At 44.3% G+C, this 23,657-nt stretch overlaps 1 protein-coding gene across 3 annotated transcripts in view; it reads left to right on the top strand.

The window, feature by feature from the left end:
* RALGPS1 (Ral GEF with PH domain and SH3 binding motif 1) overlaps window positions 1–23,657 on the top strand; it is a 266,004-nt gene that overhangs the window by 111,294 nt on the left and 131,053 nt on the right. For all 3 annotated transcript variants that reach the window (XM_057721461.1, XM_057721459.1, XM_057721460.1), the window contains one exon: window positions 10,368–10,494. In XM_057721461.1, coding sequence (XP_057577444.1) covers window positions 10,368–10,494 — 127 coding nt within the window. The remainder of the gene's footprint in view (window positions 1–10,367; window positions 10,495–23,657) is intronic.

The following is a 23,657-nucleotide window of genomic DNA, read 5'->3' as shown; positions in this document are numbered from 1 at the left end:
TATGAGTTCTGCTGCTGTTTGTGCCCTCATCTTCCTTGACTTTGCCACAACCTTTGTCACCCCCTTCTTGAAGAATCTTTCTTCACTTGGCTTGTTGTCTTCCCACTGTTCTGACAGCTGGCTCCTGCCTGATGGCTTTTGTCCCTGTCGCCCACTGGCTGGAAGTGTCCTGCGAGTCTGTGACCCAGCTCGCAGCTTCACAGATCCGATTCCTGTCCCGTGGGGCTCTCCCCGGCTCGGAGAGCTCCATCATCTCCTCTGTGCCCGCTGGTGGTTGCCGCCTTGCTCTCACCCCAGCTCCTCCTGGAGCCCTGGACCCACGTTCCCATGCCTGCCCACGGAGCCCTCTGTTCGCGTGTGCCTTTGACAGCTCACCCTTGGTCTGAAATCAAAGTTTGGTTCCAGGAGGTGATAGTGAGCGCCAGGGCACTCTCTGAGCAGACTTATTTGGACCGTGAGGCAATATGGTAGACTGGGCTGCTGAGGAGTAAGCCCCTCCCTGCCAATTGTCTGCTCCAAACACACAAACACAGATAAACCAGATTAAAAACCAAGAAGCAAAGCTGAACCAGAAGCCAAGAAAGGGAAGTCACCATGTGCTAGAAATAAAAATTGCTCTCAGAGTCAGCGCGGTGAGCAGGGTTCAGAGAAAGCGCTGAATGGAGACCTTGCAGCTGGCGGGGGGCTAGGGTTCTAATGCCTGCACTTGGGGGGCCTGGAATTCAGTGACTCACAGGAACCAGAGAGCTAGCAAGTGTCCCCCAACAGAAAATCTCTATCCAGCCTGGGGGAGCCCCAAGGGAACATGCGTGGAAAAAGTCCCTGTGAGAAACTGTCACCCCAGCCTGTACCTCAGGTAGCTGTTGGGTCTTAGTACACAAGACCTGAATTGGGCTGGGGACCACAGGCCAAGAAAATGAGAGGCAGCGTCCCGTGGAGATTAACAGTGTGGACTCCTGGGCTCAGCCTTGGACCTGCCTCTTATGGTGAGGATTAAGTGAGTAAATATATGAAAACATGTGTAGAATGACGCCTGGCATATAGTAAGGGCTGGATAAGTATTGGCTGCTGCTGCCGCCGCTGCCGTTGTTATTATTATTATTATTTTCAACTTTCCTTGGCTCTCCTCAAATGGGCTGGCAGAGGCGCCATCCTCTTAAGCCAGGCCCTCTGATTTATGACCTGATAACATCATCATCTTCTAGCTGGTTTGCTTGCTTCTGGTCTTACTCTCTTCCTCACACCACCCATGGAGTGATCGCTCTACAACATAGCTCTGGGGTTTTCATTTGGCTGATTAAAGACAGTTTTTAGCACTCCCCCACCCTTTGCTCAGTTGGGGGGGGTTGTAGTACCATTCCACCAGAACAGGATGCCCTGATATAGCCATTTTTTTTCTTTTTAAAAAAATTATTCCAGCAATTTGATTATATAATTAGTGAACAAGTTAACGTGAAATTGCACTGAGACTTTTTTTTCTTTTTCTGCCCCCCCTGCCCCACCCCCACCACTATCCTCTTTGGTAACCATGAGTTTGTTTTCTATGTCTGTGAGTTTGTTTCTGTTTTGGAAATAAGTTCATTTGTATCATTTTTTAGATTCCACATATAAGTGATATCATATGATATTTGGCTTTCTCTGACTTACTTCACTTAGTGTGATAATCTCTAGGTCCATCCATGTTGCTGCAAATGGCATTATTGCATTCTTTTTATGGCTGAGTAGTATTCCATTGTATATATGTACCACATCTTCTTTGTCCATTCATCTGTCAATAGGCACTTAGGTTGCTTCCATGTCTTGGCTATTGTAAATAGTGCTGCTGTGAACATTGGGGTGCATGTATCTTTTTGAATTAGAGTTTTGTCTGTATATATGCCCAGGAGTGGGATTGCTGGATCATATGGCAACTCTATTTTTAGTTTTTTAAGGAGCCTCCATACTGTTCTCCATAGTGTCTGTACCAATTTACATTCCCACCAACAGTGTAGGAGGGTTCACTTTTTTCCATACCCTCTCTAGCATTTATTATTTGTAGACTTTTTAATGATGGCCATTCTGAGCGGTGTGAAGTGATACCTCATTGCAATTTTGGTTTGCACTTCTCTAATAATTAGCGATATTAAGCATCTTTTCATGTGTCTGTTGTCCATCTGCATGTCTTCTTTGGAGAAATGTCTATTTAGGTCTCCTGCCCATTTTTTGATTAGGTTGTTTATTTTTTTTGGTATTAAGCTGTACGAGCTGTTTGTATATTTTGGAAATTAATCCCTTGTTGGTTGTATTGTTTGCAAACATTTTCTCCCAGTCCTAGGTTGTCTTTTTATTTTGTTTATGGTTTCCTTTGCTGTGCAAAAGCTTTAAGTTGGATTAGGTCCCATTAGTTTATTTTTGTTTTTATTTCCATTACTTTAGGATATGGATCTAAAAAAATACTGCTGCAATTTATGTCAAAGAGTGTTCTGCCTGTGTTTTCCTCTAGGAGTTTTATAGTATCCAGTCTTACATTTAGGTCTTTAATCCATTGAGTTTATTTTTGTATATGGTGTTAGAGAATGTTCTAATTTCATTCTTTTACCTGTAGCTGTCCAGTTTTCCCAGCATCAATTATTGAAGAGACTGTCTTTTCTCTATTGTATATTCTTGCCTCCTTTGCATAGATTAATTAATTGACCATAAGTGTGTGGGTTTATTTCTGGGCTTTCTAGCCTGTTCCATTGATCTATATGTCTGTTTTGTGCCAGTACCATACTATTTTGATTAATATAGCTTTGTACTATAGTCTACAGTCAGGCAGCGTGGTTCTTCCAGCTTTGTTCTTCTTTCTCAAGATTGTTTTGTCTATTTGGGATTTTTTGTGTTTCCATACAAATTTAAAAATTTTTTGCTCTACTTCTGTGAAAAATGCCATTGGTAATTTGATAGGGATTGTATTGAATCTGTAGATTGCCTTGGGTAGTATGGTTGTTTTAACAATATTGACTCTTTCAATCCAAGAACATGGTATATCTTTTCATGTGTTTATATTGTCTTCAGTTTCTTTCATCAGCATCTTACAGTGTTCAGAGTACAGGTTTTTTGCCTCCTTAGGTAGGTTTATTCCTAGGTACTTTATTCTTTTTGATGCATGATATAACCATTTTGATGCTGCTCTTTTTAATCCATCATTTTAACATTCATTACACTACCTCTAGTTCTATAATAATGAATATTTTGTCAGTCAATTTTTAACCATCATTTGGATTTTTATCCCTGGATTTCAGCGATCCCTTAGAGTTAGGGAAGATACCGAGCTTGGATGAGAGAGAGGGTGGGTGTGTCTTGATGGGTGTTTTTGAGGAAAACTTGCATTTGGGAATGTGGCACTTGATGAAACCCCTTGGGTAGGGAGATTCTTGCAGAGTACAGAGGACATGGTAGAGGCATTTTGGCAATGGCAGCAAATATCAAAAGTTTTCATACTTACTTCACACCTACTTCCTGACCCTAAAAAACAAACCATAAACCTTTCAGCTGTGACCAATGGAGCATCTGCTGCCACCAGCAACATAGCAACCCAGAGCCCCAAGTCACGTGCGGAAGAGACGCAAGAGTTGGCCAGAGGAATTTCCTGTTCAAACACGACTACAATCAACTCATTCTTTCCCCTTTGATTAGTATTCACTGTTCATGCTTAGCTGCTTGTGATTGGCACCCTGTTGGCAAGTTGCGTTGAAATATCCGGAAAAGTAGAATAAGCAGTCAGATTGGCCATCACATGTCCACAGAATCCAAAGTGGGCAAGTCAAAAGCATACTTTGCCAAATTGCGAATTTCCATCTCTCTCTTACCTTCCCAGTCTTTTCGAGGCAATACTCGCTTACATTTCTGCCTAGCTGCCTCTCCTTTGGGCATCCCTGTGTGTTCCTACCTCCAGGCCACTGCTCGTGCATTCTTTGGTCTCTGGGGCCTCTCCGGCTCCGTCTCTGCTGGTGAAATCCTTTAAGACTCGTTTCCAGGACCACCTCTTCCTGGTTCCTCCTTCCCGTAATGGAGTTTTTTCTCTCCTTCCAGAGCTCTCTCATAGTGTTTCTAACCCTTCCTTGCCTTAGCCAGGCCTTTCTGAGGCTCAACCAGGTTGAACAAATGGGGGTGTACATTGGGTGCCTGACTTCTCACCCACACAGACCAACTCTGGACCCAGGGTAGGCGCTTGGCAAACTTCCATTCAAGGACCAAATTTATCCTCCTGGATCTACTCTTGGGGTTTTGTGGGAATTTCTCCTGGGGTTGCCATGAGGAGAATTTTTTTTAATTAGCAAAATTATTGGAAACAGGTGATTGACATTGTCCTACAAGATTATACATTGTGTATGTGTGTATGCGTGTGAATGTATGAATGTTTATATGTGTATGTGCATATAAACTGTTAGAGAATAATTTTTTTAAAAGATAAAATCATGACTCACACATGTATAAAATGAATACTTGTCTAAGATTTTATTTGACTTATTAATTAGTGAGAGAACCAGTAAGATATTACAACTGTATTCCAAGAGATCCGAGAATACTGCACTTTTATGGTCAGGTAAAGAATGCTGACCTAATCTTTAAAATGGATAGAAAATTAGTCAGTATTCCCAGGGTGATAATCTGTGGGATTCCATGAGACATAATTTGCCTTAAATGGACTGGAATTATTTGCATTACTGCATTTTCTACAGGTTAACATCTATCTGTACAGAGTTTAAAATAGCCTTAGTCAAAGACAGATATGGACAGCTAGCCAGAACACTTACGAAATTTCAAGAGTCACAATTTTCCCTTATGTTACTTACAACAGTCTGCATTGCAACTAATATTTTACATTAGATATATGACTTTGTAGTTTTTTTCTTCAGAAACCAATAGTTTGTATCTAAAGAGGTAAATATTACTTTTTTAAAGCACCCTAGTTTAATTCCTTACTCATTCCGTACTCAGTCTGTTGAATCCATTGGTCCATAGATTATCCACAACACTAAAAATTCTTTCCGTACCAACAGTAGACACTGGAATTAAAGTAGAGTTTTGAGCCAGTTTTAACATATTTGAAGCAACAGGTTCTTTATTGAAAAGTGTTTCCAAGTATTAAGAAATGTCATTTTGTTGAAACACATTTCCACATATCAAGAAATGTTATTCTTTCAAGGCAAGGAAACAAGATACCAGTGTCCTCATAAAGAGGATTTGGAGGGATTTTTTTTTTTTTCTTCTTCCATGGAGACAGCTTCCAGATTTGAACTATTTACCAGAAGAGGGGAATTTTTCATCATTAGTCAAATATGAGTGCCACACACAGGCTCTCAGAGCATGATAAGGGAAATTTCCAAAAGGAACCTGCTTCTTCAGATATTTGACCAAGATTTGTGATCTTCCTGGCTTTTGACCTGTGGTTTCTGAGTCCCATTTATCCCTTGCAGCTGACACTTGCCATCATGAAAATTATTTAAAATCAATATGCAGGGATTTTTTTGTACCTTGTAATTTTTAAATTAATTATTTATTGGCTGCATTGGGTCTTCATTGCTGCGCGTGGGCTTTCTCTAGTTGTGGCGAGCGAGGGCTACTCTTTGTTGCGGTGCATGGGCTTCTCATTGAGGTGGTTTCTCTTGTTGCGGAGCACAGGCTCTAGGCACGGGGGCTTCAGTAGTTGCGGCACGTGGGCTCAGTAGTTGTGGTGCATGGGCTTAGTTGCTCCGAGGCATGTGGGATCTTCCTGGCCCAGGGATCAAACCCACGTCCTCTGCATTGGCAGGCAGATTCTTAACCAATGCACCACCAGGGAAATCCTGTACCTTGTAATTTTAGTTCACTTTCTGTATGTGGTATGTGCCTTTCTCAATCCTAATGTTGTATATTTTTGCATTTTGCCTTACTTAATAGAGGTTTTACCTGTTTTATTGCTATTTTATAAAATTCAGTTCTTGGGTTTAGTTATGTCTATAGTTTGGTGTTTAGTGTTATATTGCTTATTTTTAAACATAATTCCTAATTTTATCTATTAACCAATTTCTCCTACTTCTTCCCTCCCTCCAAGTTTCCTGGCTTCCTGAGTTGAATGTTAAGTTCGTTTATATCTTATTGTTTAGTTATATGAGTTAAAAACCATGCATTTTTCCTCTCAGTACAGTTTTGGCCTCATCACATAGTTTAACATATAGTGATCTATGCATTCTATATATTTGTGGTTTGTAAATAGTCTATTACCTTGGTTTTTATTTCTTCTTTTACCCAAGAATTATTGGAGTGTTCAAAACTTCCAAGGAGTTGAATTTTTAAGTTGTCATTGTTAGCTTTCCCATTCTCTTATTCAACAAATCTTTAGGCAGTGTTTTCTCTGTGTCAGGAACCACATCAGATGCAGGGAATAGTGGAGTGAATACAGCCGGCGTGGTCACCACCTTCTTGGGAGTCATCATTTGCTGAGTGAAACACAGATATAATCGTACAGTTAATCATAATCATAATAAATATTATGGATTGAAAATATCAGGGTGGTCCAGTACTTCTAAACTTTATTGGAAGTAAAGTTGCCTGTTGTATTTTGTGAACTTTTCCCTTAATCTTATTTCCTTACCTTTTTTCCTGAACGTAAATGCTCTTAGTATCTGTTTGACTCAGGTAAGCAGATAATTTGTTTTCTCGTCTGTAGTTCTGATGGTTTCTTCTTGAGGCTTCCTGTAAACTCTAAAATCTAAAGGACCCTCAATTCATATGAGGGTTTCAGTTTATGGGTCTACTCATAATATAAGTTTAAAACGTGTATAAGTAAATTCTGTTTTTTTTTTAAATAAATAAACACTATATTTAAAAAATTAAATCTTAAAAGAATTTTTTCAGCTTAATGCATGCACATGAATTTTAAAAATCACTAAGTACTGAAAGTCTTAGTGAAACAGCTAACACTCATTGCTCCATCTCTCCATAGCGCATTCATTCCCTGGAGGCAAATACTCAGTTATTTAGTGGTTTCTTCTGGTAGCTTCTGCCACGTTTCCACCAATGTGTTTTTGCTACAACTTCTTGATCCACTCACTTTAGACAGTATGAGGTGATATGTGGTGACTTCTTTGTATGATGAATGTTGGTTTAGTTTTCCTGAGCCGCCTTTCTTCATTATTCAAAAACACTCATATTACTCGGGTTAAATCACTTTTATCAAATGAGTATTCATGTTTTAATTATTAGGAATGTGTAAATATGGTTCTCTGTACAGTCAAGTGGTTAACTATGAACAGCATGTCCTTTCTGGAATACTCTTGTTTCCCTGGCATTTCTAAATCCCTTTTAAGGAAAAATTCTTACTCTAGTGACCACTTATCCACCAGGTATTTCATATGAATATGTAACATACACACATAAACATATATAATATCTTACCAGATTTTTATGTATTATATATAAAATCTTTATTTTATTTATTTTTATTTTTATTATATATAATAATATCTGCCCCCCTCCCCCCCCGAACAAACATGCTGTCAGATTTTCTATCAAGCCTTCTCTTTTTCTGGAGACATCTCTCCTGGGGTTGATAGGATGTAGACCAGTCATTCTGAAGTCTCGCTGCTCATCTGTCATCTCCCTTGACTACTGCTGGATTGGGTCCCCTGTTTCCTATATCCCGTATCTTTCCATACTTGGTTTATTCTTTTTATTTTGCGAGGGGACGCTCTCAAGTAGTGTTCAGATGCTTGCATGGGAGATAGACGTCTTGTCTTCTAGCATCCTATGCCTTCCTCCTGAAATATCTGATGCCAACCTGAATCTCATTTGTGGGCACAGAATGGAGCAGCTGAGTGAAGTTAACCAGACCTGGCCCTTCTGAATGTGGCGGGGGTGGAGGGTGAGTAGGAAGTATGTGTGTAGAGGCAAAGTTAACAGAGGGAGGCATGGCCTGGAGGAGCCTGGTTGTAAGTTTAGGAAGCATGCAAATGTGGCTGCCTTTGGTCGTCCCACTCTGCTAAAGAACCCTGGTTGGTGGTTTGAGGTCAATCTGCAGGGTGATTTTTAGGGACATCCTCCAGGGCTCTAATCATGTTGGCCTGGTCATGTCCCTGCGTAGAGGCACTTGACAGGCCAGGAAGATAGGCCACACATGCCAGGGGACAAGGGCAGGCCCTCAGCTGGGCCTGGAGACCCAGCGGAAGGAGCATTGGGCACCAGTGTGGCTCAGCTGCAGTGTGTGTGAGGGTAGCATGGGGGTTTGTTTGACTGCTGAATGAACATGGGTGACTGCCAAAGGATTCAGTGGGGTTCTAGGTTGCATTAGTAAAGAGGTGACCTATCAGCCAAGGGGGTGAAGGGCCTGCTCAACTTTACAATGGGGCAATTCACAACTAGAGTATCTGGTTCTGATCGGGGTATATTTTGTTTATTTAGTGAATTTCTTATCCTTAAATGTTCATTTCAAATGCCTCTCTCTATATAGCTTTCCTTGACACTTCCCTCGCCCATAATTTACTTGTTGTTTGTCTGGGTTCTTGGTCTCTACTTACTTACTTACCATGTTGCTATACTACACATTTCTCTCCTCGATTGAGTCAAGCTCCCCAAGGATACTCTAAGTCACTTAATCCTTGTGATTATGAACCTGAAATAGCGGCAGTAGTCCTGGCTCCATCTTTGTCCCTGGGCTTTGTAAAGATCAGATGAGTTGTGTGTTACGGTGCTTTACAAACAGCAAATGGGAGATGGCGTTATTTCCTGTCCATTTGTTAATGTGATGAATAACAGCCTTAAATTAGCCAGTCAGTTAAGCAGCCGTCGTTCCTAGCACATGTGTAGCATCCCCACCCTGATGTGTCCCGAATTTCTCAATGGGAAAAAAAAGCTTGCTATTTATTCTCCAACTTCTTCCTTTCGGCTTTTTCTTTCGCCTCTCCTCTCTGAAGTCCTTAAGCTGTCACTGCTCAGCTGGGCTGTTGCCCAGCTGCATCCTCTGACTCCAGAGGCTGAGGATCAAGGATTTGGCCAAGGCAGCCTGAGTTCCCTGATGCACCAGGCATGGCCTCAGTCTGGAATTTGCAGACCTGAGTCCCAGGAACCCAAAGGGGCTATTTCAGTACAGAAGGCCGGCTTCCCCTGGTGCTGGACAGTCACCGTTCTACTTCTCTCTGGTGTACGATGGAGCTATTGACCACTGGCCTACCTCAATCTGACCGTTGTGGCCGGGCTGCTGGTCCCGGTCCTTGCACAGACCATGGGGTCTCAACACCACACTTGACCAAGGATGCTCCTGGCCTAGGGTCCTTCTCCATTTAAACTCCTGGGCTCAGCCATGGATCTCAAATCCCAGAGGCACTGACCTTGGAAGCTAAACGTGGGAGTTCCCAACAACAGCCACATGCTGTGCCGAAGCCAGCTGTCTCTGGCCAACCCTTCCCTAGATCTTCTTTTCAAGCCTGCTCTCAGCTTAGACTCCTTTCCTCCAAGTCATTTTATTCAAGAAGGCTTATTGCCGTTTCCTGTCACTGGTCCTTGACTTAGGACATGGACCACAGGATGACCACAGCATGAGTCCTTAGCATCAAGTCTGGAGAACCAGGATTCGGTTCTAATCCTTTCTTCCAAGAAGCCTCCTTGTGAACACTGAGCCATCCCTTCCCTGGTTACCAGCTTTATATACCAGAGATCTCAGTCATAAAGAGATCTTACTTCTCTAATCTCTGGGCTGTGGGTACCTCCTCATCCTGTATTTGCATAACTAAATCACCTCTTAGATGACTGCGTATGGAAAAGAAATTTGGCTTGTTTTGACGAAAATGCCACGTGTTTACCCAGTGTAAATGTGACACTGCCGTAAAGCACAAGGAACCCGGAGGAAATAGCCCAGACTGGAGAGACGGCCTGGCTGTGTGCGCAGCACATGCAGGTGAAGCGTGTGACGCTTTCCGGGGCCTTCAGCAACGGCAGAGATGTTGAGGAGAGAGCAAGAAGCTGTGGACCTGGGGGAGAGACCCGACGAGGCTGTGAAATAGCTCTGGGTGAACTTGAGCAATTTGCTTTACTCTCTGAGCTCCTTGCTGTCGTAAGGTCTATGCACCGTGGAGGTGGGTTGCTATGCAGGGGATTCTGGCGTCATATAGAATGATGGACTAGGTAGCTTTGGCGTGTAGCTTGCAAGTGTGAGATTCTATGAAAAATGACAGAGTCGAGGCTATGAAACTTTCCATCTCTACATGAAACAGCGTCTTAAAGTCCGAGTTGCACCAGGATTTTGTATACCATGGACATGCCATTTAGGACATTTCTTTTTAGTTTTCTTCCATAGTTATCCTTTCTCTTTAGCTTCTTCCGGTTTATTTCTCTTCTCTCTCATACTCTGTTTTTTTTTCTCACTCCAGCTTTTGAATCGAAAAGACAAGACCACCTTTGAGAAATTGGACTACCTGATGTCTAAAGAAGATAATTACAAGCGGACTCGGGAATATATCCGAAGCCTGAAGATGGTTCCCAGTATTCCCTATCTAGGTAGGAGTCTGAATTGGATTATTATTTTTTAAGAAACCTGCTCAGTGCCAGATAAGATGTTTTTACAGTTTCTAGTTGAGAAATTTCCATGAGGCAGCGTGGGCCATGGATAAAGAGGTGATTGGTTGGCTCCTTGGGTTAGAACAAGCTGTTGATACTTCCTGAGGATGGGAATTTCCTGATGAGGGTCTTGAAACAAGGGATATTCTTCTGCTAACACAAATGACCTGTGAATCCCAAACTTCCCCAGCCTGCGGCTCAGAAGGGTCACAGGACTCTTACTGGTTTATCCACATCCTCCTGTTCTGGTTCTCTGGGCAGTATTAATATATTATGTGAGGTTTGTTCCAACAAAATTATTAAGATTATTGATTTTACTGATTCGAAAATAATACGTTTATTGCAAGGAATTAGAAAGAGAAGAAAATTAATATCATTTGTTATCCCACTTAGAGATAATCATTATTTTGATTCATATCTTTTCCTTCATTTGGACGCATATAAAATCTGTGTGTTTACTCTATTGTGAACATTTAATGGTATATTACCTGTATTTTTATATTACGACTCAATCCCACAACATGGCTTTGTCCAACTGGAATCCATTCTCTAATATTGACATTTAAGTTGTCTCTACATTTTTGCTATTAAAATTTTGCAGTGGACATCCCTGTTGCAGAAACTTCCTATATACAGTTATGATTATTACCTTGTAATAAATTCCTGGAAGTGTGATTACTGGGTCAAAATTTATGCAGAATCGTATGCCTTTTCATGTATATTTTCAAAACACTCTCTGTAGCTGTAAGAACTTATATTTTCATTAGAAGGGGAAGAAATTGCCTATTTCCCCATGTACACAAATGCTGTATATTTTCACGTGCTTTTTTTTTCTTTTCCTTTTTTTCTTTGCTAGTTTGACAGGTGAAAAATACTTCTAGTGGTTTGGTTTTCACAGTTACACTAATTTTATGAAAATTATCTATCTTTTATGATATAAAATAGTATTAAGAACAAAGGAAGTTAAGGTTTTATGGAAGTGATCCCTAATTTTTTCAGAAATCTAGTACAAGTTTTTTGAGATACATTTTTGACAACTTTTAAATGTCCTCTATGGGCACTGAGTATTTAATTTTCTAAATCTTTTAAAGCTAATTTGGAAAATTTAACGTTATTAGAAAATTGTCCATTTGATACAAGTTTTCAAAATTATTAGTGTAAAGTTTTTCCTCACAATCTTTTTTGACCATAGGGTTTTATATAATCATTTATACATTTTAACCTCCTTTGTATTATGGTTATATTTGTTTTGCATTCCTAATAGTTTGCATTTTTGTTTTCTCTTTCTTTTTTTAATTTGCTTTGCCAGAGGTATGTCTGTTGGTCTTTCCAAAGAATTAGACTCTGTATTTGCTTATCAGTCACATTGTCCTCCTGCTTCCTAATTTACTGTATTCCATCAGTCTGGGATGTGCGTTTTCTCTCCATATTTTTAAATCTCTCAAATTGGGATGCATCTTTCTATTGGTGCTAACAAAGCATTGTGACATTGTTTAATTGGCAGCAGATTTCTTAGTGACACATAAAATAATGGTGCATCCTCAAATCATAGTAGGTGACATCCTGAATTTGATGAAATATGGAATTTATGCTTTTGTCTTTTATAATTCATTTCTTCTGCTCTCCTTGAGTTGTTTGGTTATTGTAAACCAATTATTGGCTTATTTGTATATATAGTATTCTTTGCAATTTCATTTGGAAAACAGTTAAGGGTATACATTTCCCTCTAATTGCTGCTTTTGTTGTATCCTACTTGTTTTAATGTATAGTCTATTCAGTGATATCTTTGTGTTCTGTAATGATAGTCTCAAGTTTTCTTTTATCCAAGTGTTATTTAAGGTAGTGGTTTTTTAGATTTGCAAGGGCTTGAGCTTTTTTTTTTTTTTCAAATGGCTTTATTGAGTTATAATTCATGTATCATCCATTTAAAGTGTATAATCAGTGGTTTTTAGTATATTCACAAAATTATGCAACCATCAGCACAATCAACTTTAGAATGTTTTTATCACCCCAGAGAGAAACTCCAAAGCCGTTTGCAGTCACTCCTTTTCCTTCCAGCCATCTCCCTTCCACCCCATCACCCTCAGCCCTAGATGACTGCTAATCTACTTTCTGTCTTCGTAGATTGGCTTATTTGGGACATTTCATGTGAATTGAATCGTACAATGTGGTCTTTTTATGGCTGGCTTCTTTCCCTGAGCATCATGTTTCCAAGGTTCATTCATGTTAGATCAATATTTCATTACTTCTTGTTGCCAAATGATATCCCACTGAGTGGATGTACCACATTTTATGTATCTATTCATCATGTGATGGACATGTGAGTTGTTTCACTTTTTGGCTATTATGCATAACACTACTATGAAGGGCTTTGGTTTTTAAAAATGGTCTTTTCTCTAATTGTCTTTAACGTTGGTTTAGAATATATAACACATATGCTTTCTAGGTTTTTTTAAAATGTTTGATATTTATCTTGTGGTTTAATATAAGATCAGTTTGTGTAAATGTTTCATGGGCGCTGGAAAAGATGTAATCTCTGAAGTTACTCTTATAATTACAACATTCAAATTTTTCATTTTTGACAATCTGGTCTATCAAGGACAGAAACATATATCGAGTCCCCTTGCACGTCTAACAGTTTCTGCCTTACGTTATTTAGTATACAGTTGGCCATCCATATCCCTAGGTTCTGTGTTCATGGATTCAGCCAACCCAGGACTGAAAATATTCGGAAAAAAGGTCCACAAAGTTCCCAAAAGCAAAGCGTGAATTTACCGGGTGCTGGCAACTATTTACACAGCATTTATATCGTATTAGATATTATAAGTAACCCAGGCATGATTTAAAGTATAGAGGAGGGTGAGGGTAGATTATATGCAAATACTACACCATTTTACATGAGGGACTTGAGCATCCCTGGATTTTGGTATCTGCAGGCGTCCTGGAGCCAGTGCCACATGGATACCAATGAATGACTGTATAGAAGTTTATAGCAATTGCAGATTCGTTATGAAGCATGTCCCATACAAAATGATCTTGATTCCATTTATTATTCACTTTTATTTTGTTGATATTAATTCTTTGAAATCTGATTTATTTTTCCTTTGCATTCATTTTATAAATCTTTTACTGTATTTTGCATTTTAATATTTTAACTTTTTTTGTCTTAAGTATGATCCTCGAAAACCGTATTTAGTTGGGCCCAACATGAGAGATCTTACCTTTTAGTAGGGGAGTAAAAGTCTGTCCCTTTTGTTTAGACTTAAGCTGTGTTATTGAATCATCATTCTTTTTTCACGCTTTCTTATCCTTTCCTTGTTCTCATCTCACGTCTTGCTGTAAACTTCAGTGTCTCTGCACTCAGATCTGTGGATGGAGGGCACACTGGTGTGTGCAGCTCCCAACCCCATTCCCACCTTATCTGAGGCTGCCAGTCAGAGGAGGGGTTGATGGCATTAGGGTGAGGGCAGCCCAGTGAGGCCCACTGGTTCCACTAGCACAGGTGCTCCAGGAGCTCCTAGAGGCCTCTTCTCTCTCATAAAATAATCACGAGAGCTGCTGTTTATTGTCTGCTTTCTCTGCCTGGCACTTTGCCCGGCATTTTAATGCATTGTCTCCGTGAAGCTCACAATGGCCCAGTGAATAAGGAGGTGTTGAGAGGTTGCCTCGGGTCACATAACTGGAGAGTGGCAGAGCCAGGCCGTGGCCCAGATGGTCTGGCTATGAGCCTGAAGCTCTGGACACTGCCCTCTCCTGACTCCCCACCTCCACTGTTCAGGGCATTATTTTCCTCCCCCTCCCTTTCAGTTGCCACCTGCATGTCCTCTGCCATTTATGACTTGTGGGTGGCCTCCATTGGGCGCTGTGTAAAGTGGGATGAATTGTCTTGGCTCTTTCTTGTGACACTGCTCTCAGACCACAAAGCAGTGCTGTCTTGGGCTTCTGAGGGATCAGTTGGTGGGCCTCAGCCAAGGGAAGACTGAACCAATACCATCTCCCCTTGTCGACCCGTGTCCCTTCTCATCAGACCAAGTGTATGCTCCCAGATCCCTCCCCTTCAAATGAGTCCCCTATTCTGGCCGAACGCCCCTCATGCGTGACCACGGTGGCTCTCAGCAGGCCGTAGGACAGGTCCACGCTTGCAGTGGACACGTAGTCTGTGCCAGGGCCCCTTGCCACTGAGTTTCTGGACAGATGCCCCCTCCTTGTCCTTGATCACCTCATCTCGGCTGCCTCTCCCCGGCAGGTACTTACCGAGAGGCTCTGTGCGGGCCTCTGTCCTCCTGTAAGACCCTCCGGCTTGTCCCTGAGTGAGCCCAGTTCCACGGCCTGCTCCTATCCCGTCAGGGTTTCCCTACCCCCCTGAACCAGTCGGTCTGCATTTCTCATCCTTGTATCAGAACGACTCCTGACATGTACAAGTCAGATGGAAAGAACAGGAGGCGACTCCAACGTGTTTTCTGTCCTCAGGACAGTATGTGAGGGTTTACCATGGGAGGGGTAGGGCGGTGGAGGGGAGCACCACAGTTTCATTAAAAAGAGTGAAGCAAGATCCCATTCCGAAGCTCAGCGGGGATGTCTGTCCTGAGGGCAGCTAGAGCCTCCCTGCACCTCTGATTGCCGTGGATAGACCCTGCCCAAATCCAGGTTGTGGTTTTACTACTGGATTCCTCTTGAAAACCCAACTTTCCTAGGGACGGATTTGTTTATCAAAAGAGGAAGAGTTACATAATTCCTGGAAGATACAATATAGGAAAAAATGTCTGAAACCATTTCTTTTTCCCCTGGCAACATCCTCACTGTAGGTCTTTCCCTGGGGGAGAGGGAGTTATTCTCTGGGAGGGACTTGAGGTCAGTCAGTGATATTTCCAGCTGCTTTGTTCATTTAGTTCCTGCCTGAGACCTTGAATGCGGCTTCAGCAGTTATTTTCCTCTAATAGCAAGTATGGGTTTTTGTAACGATTCTTTTAAACCTCTGTGGAGGGTTCTACACTAACTGGTTTCCTGGGACTATTCACACATGTGTCTCTTACTCCATGTAGTGATCCCCTCATGTAGTATTGGCAGTTGTTATTAGCCATGTGGGTGTGTATTCCATCTCCTTTCAATGCAAATTTTAGAGCCAGTTGGCTGCACTTCAGTGCACTGTTTCTCGTGAAACATAATTTAAAAAACACTGAGGGAAAAACTTACTACATTTTAAAAATAAGACTTTCTTTGTCCCAAAAAGTTTATTCCCATTTACTTCGAAGTGCAAAGATGCTGGTGGGAAATAGTCAGGTCAGTTATTTGCAGCTTAATTTTATCTGATAGCAACTCCTTGTAAATACCCAGTTCAGGTCAAAATGATAACAGAAGCAGGCAATGAGCTGTGAAGAGTGGCTACAACATTTATTTCTAAGTAGCTTTATTGACTTAGAGGGTGTTTCTTCCAGGAAATAGCTAAATAAAATTAGGAATGTAATGGATTTTAAAAGGTTTAGACTCCTATTCTAAAAGTAACTGTAGGCAGTGTGGAAAATTGTAATCTCTCAAGGAACAAAAACTAGACATTCTAACAGTTCTGAATAGTAAGAGAACATTTAGATTCTTGGTAAATTTACCCAGACTTCTAATACGTGAAGTAAATTTCTAGAACCCTAAGCTATTCCTTCAAACAAGCGAATGCTTCCATTTTTAAAAATCAAGGCTTTATTTTCAAATATGGACTCTGAAGTTTAAAATAAAGGCAAGTTATTTTCAAATTCTGAGTATAAAATTAACAGACTAAAGCCATGGGATAACTAAAAGAACTTTCAAAAAGAAGTGGTCGTTGGTCAAAAAGAAGCATTTATGCTCATGTCCCAAAACCCCCAGAACAGCCAGAGGTAAGGGGCTCACGCTCTGAGCCTGAGGACCTCACACGCCAGGCCCTCTGCAAGGTGGGTGTGTTCTCACCCAGGCATCACATTCTGTTCTAGTGGCACTCACGGCCAGGATCTGATCACCAGCAGTGAACTAGAAACCAAAGTGAGCCGAGCACTATGGAGGGAAAGGCAAAGGAGTGAATAAAGGGGTCCCATCCCAGGTTGGGGGACCAGGGAGAGTTTTCTGGAGGGAAGCCCTAAAAGATGAATAAGCTGGGTAAAGAGGTGGGATGTGAGCATCCCAGACAAAGATAGCGGCTTGTACAAGAACCCTGAAGTGGGGAAAATATGTTTGTTGGGAAAACTGGCTGGAGAGTAGAGAATGAAGGGAAGGGTGTCGTGAGAAGCAGCTGGAGTGGGAGGGAGGGGTGAGGTCGTTTAGGGCCTGGACACTGGGAGTGGGGGTCTCAGGCTCCGACCCCCACGAGCAGTAGGGGACCAGGACGGTTTTGAACAAGGGCGTAGCTGGCTTGGGTGTGCAGGTGCCCGGCTTTGAGGAGGTCAGGCTGGAGGTGAGAATACCAGGCAGGGAACCACGCAGAAGCCTGGGGTTCATCATTGTATTTCAGAAATTGCTGGGGGTGGGGGAGGGGAAGCCCTTTTGAAAACAGTTCATTTTAGAGGAAAGCCTTGGAAAGACCTAAAACAGTCATCAGTAGGAGTGTCCCTCATACCTGATGGAGACACATGGCATCTACCTATACCTGGGCTTTGAGAATGAAGGTGTGTGTGGATTTGAGCAGAGATGAAAGGGCATGGACATGTGCTCTCTTGATCTACCTCCAGAAGGCAGGAGGGCTTGAACCGACAGATGCCGGCAGAGCTTCTGCTTCCCCGAACTGAATTAGAGTGGCTCTTGCCCCTTTGGTGGGGGCCTCCGCCGCCTCAGGACCAAATCTTATGGCTCCCAAGTCAGGGTTACCCCAGTGTTATCCAGCTGTCCTCATGTTTGCCAGCATTAAGGCCAACCCTCTTCTTTAATGCCCAACTGAAAGGATTCCATTCCATATTCAGGAAATCCAGCCTTTTTTCCCTTCAGTTCCCCACCCCACATGTTTCCAAGAATCCCCCAGGAATACTCATTTGTTCCATGGATCCGTCCTGGTCATTCCTGGTGCCTCAGCCGGCTGCCTGGCCGCAAACCTCTGATCCCTCCCTCCAGTCATCTCCTGCCTTTCTAACCAGTCTCTCCAGCTGGACCTGTGTGGTGCCAGGCTCCTCCTTCTTAGCCGGGGAAGCACAGCTCGGGGATGGCTAAGGGGATGTCAGTGCCACAAAGAAAAGCTTAATCCACATTTCTCTGGGACTTCAGAGATTTGCTCAATTTTCACAAAAAGCCAGCGGATATTATTAAAATCCCCATTTTGCAAATGAAAAAACCCTACAATTTCACTTATGACTTACCAACGTCATATGCCAGGCGGATACCAAGTTTAACTCAAGACCTCATGCTCGCGGCTGGGGTTCCACCCTGCTTTAACTTGTGCATCCTCCTTATAATATCTCTGTCTCCATGGAGAGAAGCAACATGGGAGGGGAAACACGCTGAAGGAGGTGTTTCTTTCCTTCATGCTTTGCTGCCCAGAGCTGAGCACCTTGTCACATTCGTCCCTTCTGGGGCACAGGGAGGACTTGCAGTCAGCTTTTCTCTGGGTCAAGCAGTTACGTCTGAACCCCTGAAAGGAGGTGAGAGCCATGAGCCCATTTTGTGCGTGTGAAGGTGTGTTTTTGTGGCAGGAATCTGTAGTCATCAGATGACTGTTTCTCTTTGACCTTTGGTCTTTGGATTTCTAATTAGAAGCTGACAATAATAATAGTGACAAGAGCTCACGTTTGCTCGAGCACCACACTGAGACTACACGCATTTTCTCATTTAATCCTCCCAACGCTCCTTCTGCTGAGGGAGGCACTATTTGTAAGTTATGTCACAGCTGCAGAAGCTACATAAGACTCATTAAAAGTTTCACCACTTGTTCAGTGCCACTTTTTAGTGGTGAGACCAGTGCTCAAACCCAGGTCTGACCCCAGAGCCCCACCACTAACCTCAGAATATGCCATGCAGTCCCTGCTCAGAGACCTTTACCCTCTGGGGAAACCAGAGAGTGGGCTGAAGAGAGGAATGTCTCCAGGGCCCTCCTGTGTGGCACACGGGCTCAAGATGGGAGACGGAGGGCCCTCCCAGGGTCAGCCAGCCCTAAAAAAGAGAAGGGTTAGGGATGGAGAAAAGACTAGAGCTTCTCCAGCCTCAGGACTAACCCGGGGCCATTGGGATGTCTCTTTTGGAAAGGGAGTTAGGACAATGGCCCTGAGAATCTGAAAGATTTCACGTGGGATATAGCTTCTAAGGACGGCCCCCAGTGATCCCTTGTGTAGTCCTTTCCCCTGGAGCATGTGCAGAACATATTGACTTGCTTCTAACAAATCCAATGTGATAGAAAAAACAGGACGTCACTCAGGGATTTGATTATAAAAATACTGCGTCTCTGTTGGATGGTGCTCTCTTCTTACCCTGGGGGAATCTAGCTGCCGGGGGTTCAGCTGTGCTCTGCAGAGGCCTGTGTGGCGAGGGTTTGAGGCCTGCCAATAGCCACGTGAGGGAGCTTGGAAGCAGATTCCGCCTAAGTGGAGCCTTCAGAGGAGACCGCAGCCCCTCCGACATGACTGTAATCTTATGAGACACCTTAAGCCAGAGACACCCAGCTGAAACCCACCTAAACTCCTGACCCACGGAACTGCAGGATGGCAAATGTTTATTGCTTGTAAGCTGCTAAATTTGGGGGTAATTTGTCACAAAGCAATGGGTAACTAGTGCACTGCACCACCTTTATCACTGCCCCACATTTGTTACTTTGTTGCCCCATCTGTATTGGAACAAAATCAGCTGTAAAACTCAACACACAAAAGGCTGTCAGGTTCTGGATGTTAAAAAATAAGACTGAACTACATTAACTTTACTCATTCACTCGTTCATCCATTGCACACATATTTATATGAACCCACCATGGGAAAGTAAGAGGTGCTACAGAGGTAGAGGGCAAAGGTGCTCAAGGTGCCCACAGACCTGCTGCAGGAGACCACAGCAGCCACTGTGATTGAATCAGGAGCAGGTTACAGTTGGGGCAAGAGGGGGCGGGGTGGAGAGAGAGAGAGCGAGAGGTGAGTTCTACCTGGAAGAATCAGGAAATCCCCAGCCACCCCATATAGCAACCCACACAGTGATGGAACAGGTGGGCAATTCCTGTGTGTATTTGGTTTGCTCTGTTGATGGAAATTCAGAGCTGAGACCAGCTCCCTTGTGGAGGGAAAGCCAGCTCAGAAAAAGGACATAATTGCTGTTGACAATCTCCAGACAGAGCAGATGCCTCAGGCTGAACTCCAGACGGTAGAGAGCAGGCTTTGGGGAGGAAAGGACTCCTTTTCTCTCCCTCCTGGTCTTCAGTCTCTAGGGCCTGGGCTTCTAGTGGCAGAGATGGAGGTACGCAGGCCTGGGCAGTGGGTGCTAAGCTGATGTCTAGAACAAGGGACTAGTCTAGGGGCAAAAAGGGAGGAATTACCCACCTGCCCTTGACTGTGGGTTGGACTCTGTGAACCCATAAATCCAGGACAAGCCGTTGATCGCAGATTCCTTAGATGTGTGTTGTTTTCTGTTTACTTCTCAGAGACAATATATCAGAGTGGTTAAGGGCAAGAGCCCTGGAGGCAAACTGCTTTCTCTCAGATCCACGCCACTGCTAATTAGCTGAGTAATCTTGGAAATTTTACTTACTTTCCCTCTGCCTCCCTTCATTATCTTTAAAATGGGAATAATCACAGGATTTACCTCATGGGGTTGCTGTGCAGAGCAAATAAATTATTGCGTGCAGTGAACTCCAGATAATCCCCTGCATGGAGTAAGCACTCAATAATTATTTGCAGTAAAATATTTATAATTTAAAAAAACTCGTTATTTAAAAAAAAAAAAATGTCCATCAGATTGATCTCTGGGGTAGCAGGAAGTGCTCGGTCCCTCTCAGAAGCTAATTTCGAGGGGAGGAAATCCTCTAGGGCAGAGGGGGCGGTTGCCACGTCACAGGTGATGAATTCTGGCAGCTCTGTGAGCAGGGAAGGTGCCTGGGGACAAGCTGATTAGAGCCTGAAAGATCCCAGGAAGTTACCCTCAGGAAGACCTGGAGTGTAAGGCATCCGGAACTGCAGAGGCCCAGGAGCATCTGTTCCGGGGATGGCGTGGGGGGCAAGTTCTCTGCTTCATGTGGCCAGAAAGGCCGTGCCCAGCGGTGCCATTCAGCTCCCATTCATCTTTTTAAAAACTCTTAAAATGACAGAAGTAACACATTGTTTGTTGTGAAATTCATTCACACTAGAAAGTCTGTAGAATAGAAAGTACAAATCCCCTTCCTCCCCTCCTACTTTGCAGAGGCAGCCAGTGTTGGCAGGTGGGGTATATCCTTCTGGGCACTTGAATCCACATATACGAGTATCTGTGCACGTGGGGGTGTGCAAAGAGTCTCGTGCTCTTTAAACAAAATGGGAACATTTGGGTAGACAGTTTGTGCGACTTTCTTTTTGTTCACTGCTGCCAGGGAGCCCACTTCCTGGGTTGCAGTTCCACTCCCACCCACGCGTGCCAGCCTGCCTGTCTTCTGTGCTCTCATCAGCACTAGCCATTACCAGCCAGTTTCTTATAATGAAACGACAGGTAAAAGATGGCCTCTGGTTTTAATACACATTTCTCTACCCACTGGTTCTTTGTGCTCTTGGCAAAGAAGCTGCTTCCTACTTCAAGCCCATGCTCCCTGGGCCTGGGCTAGGCAGCCAGGCCTTCAGGCCTCCCACCCAGCTGCTCAGCTGCCCCTGCTTCCTGCCTCTGCATCCTGAATGTCTGTCCTTCACCCCCCTCCTTGCATCGCCAGCACAGCCCTGCGCTGCCCTGGCTGTCGGGCTCCCGTGGAGAGGAGCTGACGCCCGGCACACTCGCCTCGGGCTGGGTCAGCTTTCTGGGCTCCAAGGAGGCTGCGTGCTTCCTCTAATTCTTTCCTCTCCTCGAGATGACTAGGGCGTGAGCCTCTGCCATCACACGGCTCCAGAAGGCAATTCTAATTCCATTCCTTCTCCATTAGCTACCCTTCTGGGCTCTGGGCCACTCCCAGCTCTGCTAAGGGTCAGGGTGAATGTGGCCTGTCCGCCCTTACCCAGGGAGCTGTCCTCCTAATGTGAGATGTCCCTCAGCTTTAGGAGGGTGCACATACTGCAGTGGTGAGAAGCAAGCACCCCCGACCAGCCCATGGAGTCAAATTTATCATGACCATCGGCGAGTGGGGGGAAGGTGCTGCGTGTGGAAGGGCTGTGGGAAGGCTGCACAGCTGGGAGGGATTATCTGTGTCTGGGTTCCCACGTGTGGGTGAGTTGGCCCAGGATGCCCCAGATCAGGCGAGACAGGAGTACTGGAGTGTCCCAGTGATGATATGCACCAAGGCATGTGTCCACAGGGGATAGAATCCCAGGCTAGGGCTGGTTCAGGCCTGACTACGGGATCTGAGAGAGACTAGCCAGCCAAGCAGCCCCATTCCTGAAGGCGTGGAGATGGGAGATGAGCCAACACAACAGGGACCCAGGTATCAGATAGTGCAGACCAAGGCTTGGATGAGATAGAATTGGTGCACAAGGTGACAGCCAGACCAGCCACCAGCAGGACACTCCTAATACCAAAGGGCAGGGCTTAGTCTGTAGATTGTCCGCCAAAAGGAAGGGAGAAAGGCAGGGCCTGGCCACTTTAGTCCTGGCAAAGGATCGGAAGACCCAAGAAACTGAGAGATATTCTCCATCACTGCTCCCTATTATTCTGTGCCCTCAGCTCTGAGATAAACAGGGCGAATAGCCCCGGACTGGCTTCCTGACATCTGGGGACCTACTGTCCATCCAGCTACTTCTGCATGGGCAGGCTGGCTGGCCACCTCACACGCCCGCCTTTGTGGGCAGCAGGCTCCATGCTGCAAGATTCTCAGACGTACTAGGAAGTGATGACGGGCTGAAACGGGAGCCTTAGTGGTTTCATTTCATCGTTGGGGACAGTGATCTAATCCTGCAGAGGCAGGAGCTCAGGAGTCAGACAGACTCGAGCTCAAATCCTGAGTGTCTCAGGCTGCATGTTCCTGGGCAAGTCACGTACAACTCTGAGCCTCAATTTCTGTTATGTCAAAGGGAGGGTAATTGTAGAACCTACCTCACAGGGTGGTTGTGAGAGTTTAAAGAGACACACATGGTGCCTGGCGCATGGAAAGCGCCCACAGGTGGTGGGTGGTATGAGTGTATCCAGAGCAAATACTGCCTGAAAGAGCCCAGCAGCAGGGAGCTTGTTGGCTCCTGTATCCACAGAGACTGTTGAGAAACTCGGTGTATCCAGGAAGGGCAGTAAGAGCCCCCTCTGGGCACAGCCGTGTGTCATATTTAGTGACACAGCTGAGCCTGGGAGGGCGGGAGTCAGCAGGGGAGGGGCTGGGGAATAGGACACGATATAACGAGTAATGGGACAGAATCCATCTGGCGGGTCTCCAGAGAGGATGGGGACCAACAACGGCTGGAGTATAGTCTAGACACCTTTTTGGATATAGAGCCAGCCTTGACCTCTCCTCCTCTGGGACCCTGGGAACTTCCCTGATGCCTTCCACAGCCTTGAGCTCCAGCAGCCGCCTTCCTTCCACCCAGCTCTGCTCGGAGCCTGGTCGATAGGATTGAGGTGAACATCCAACTCAGGCAGGCCAGTTGGGTCCTCTGGCTGGGAGTTAGCTGAGAGGAGAGGGACTTCAGGTCTTTGCTGGCACTCAGACCAGGAGGACATGTGAGCTCAGAAATTCCATGCTGGGAAAAGCAGATTGATGCACAACAAGAAACAGAGACCCTGTAGGCAAGGGAAAGGGAAAGGGAAAGGAAAGGGAGAGAGGCTGAGAGAGCGGATGCCTGGCCTCTTGAAGGCTTTCCAGGCAGTTTCTGTTTCCTGGCCCTCATGAGGCCCAGCTGTGTCCCTGCTCATGGACTCCGGGAGATACCTCGTGTCCTTATGTAACCAGCTTATTAAATGAGCTGGACTCAATCAGGTGTAAGAAGAAACCAACTTTATTTTTCCCCGGTGTCCTTTCCAGCCTACTCTGTGGATTAGTTCTTTTCCCAATAGACACTGAGAACTTAGAAGGCCCTGAAGTC

Source organism: Hippopotamus amphibius, chromosome 2, assembly GCF_030028045.1.
Source record: "Hippopotamus amphibius kiboko isolate mHipAmp2 chromosome 2, mHipAmp2.hap2, whole genome shotgun sequence".
Lineage (NCBI taxonomy): Eukaryota > Metazoa > Chordata > Mammalia > Artiodactyla > Hippopotamidae > Hippopotamus > Hippopotamus amphibius.
This window is presented reverse-complemented; position numbering and strand designations above follow the sequence as displayed.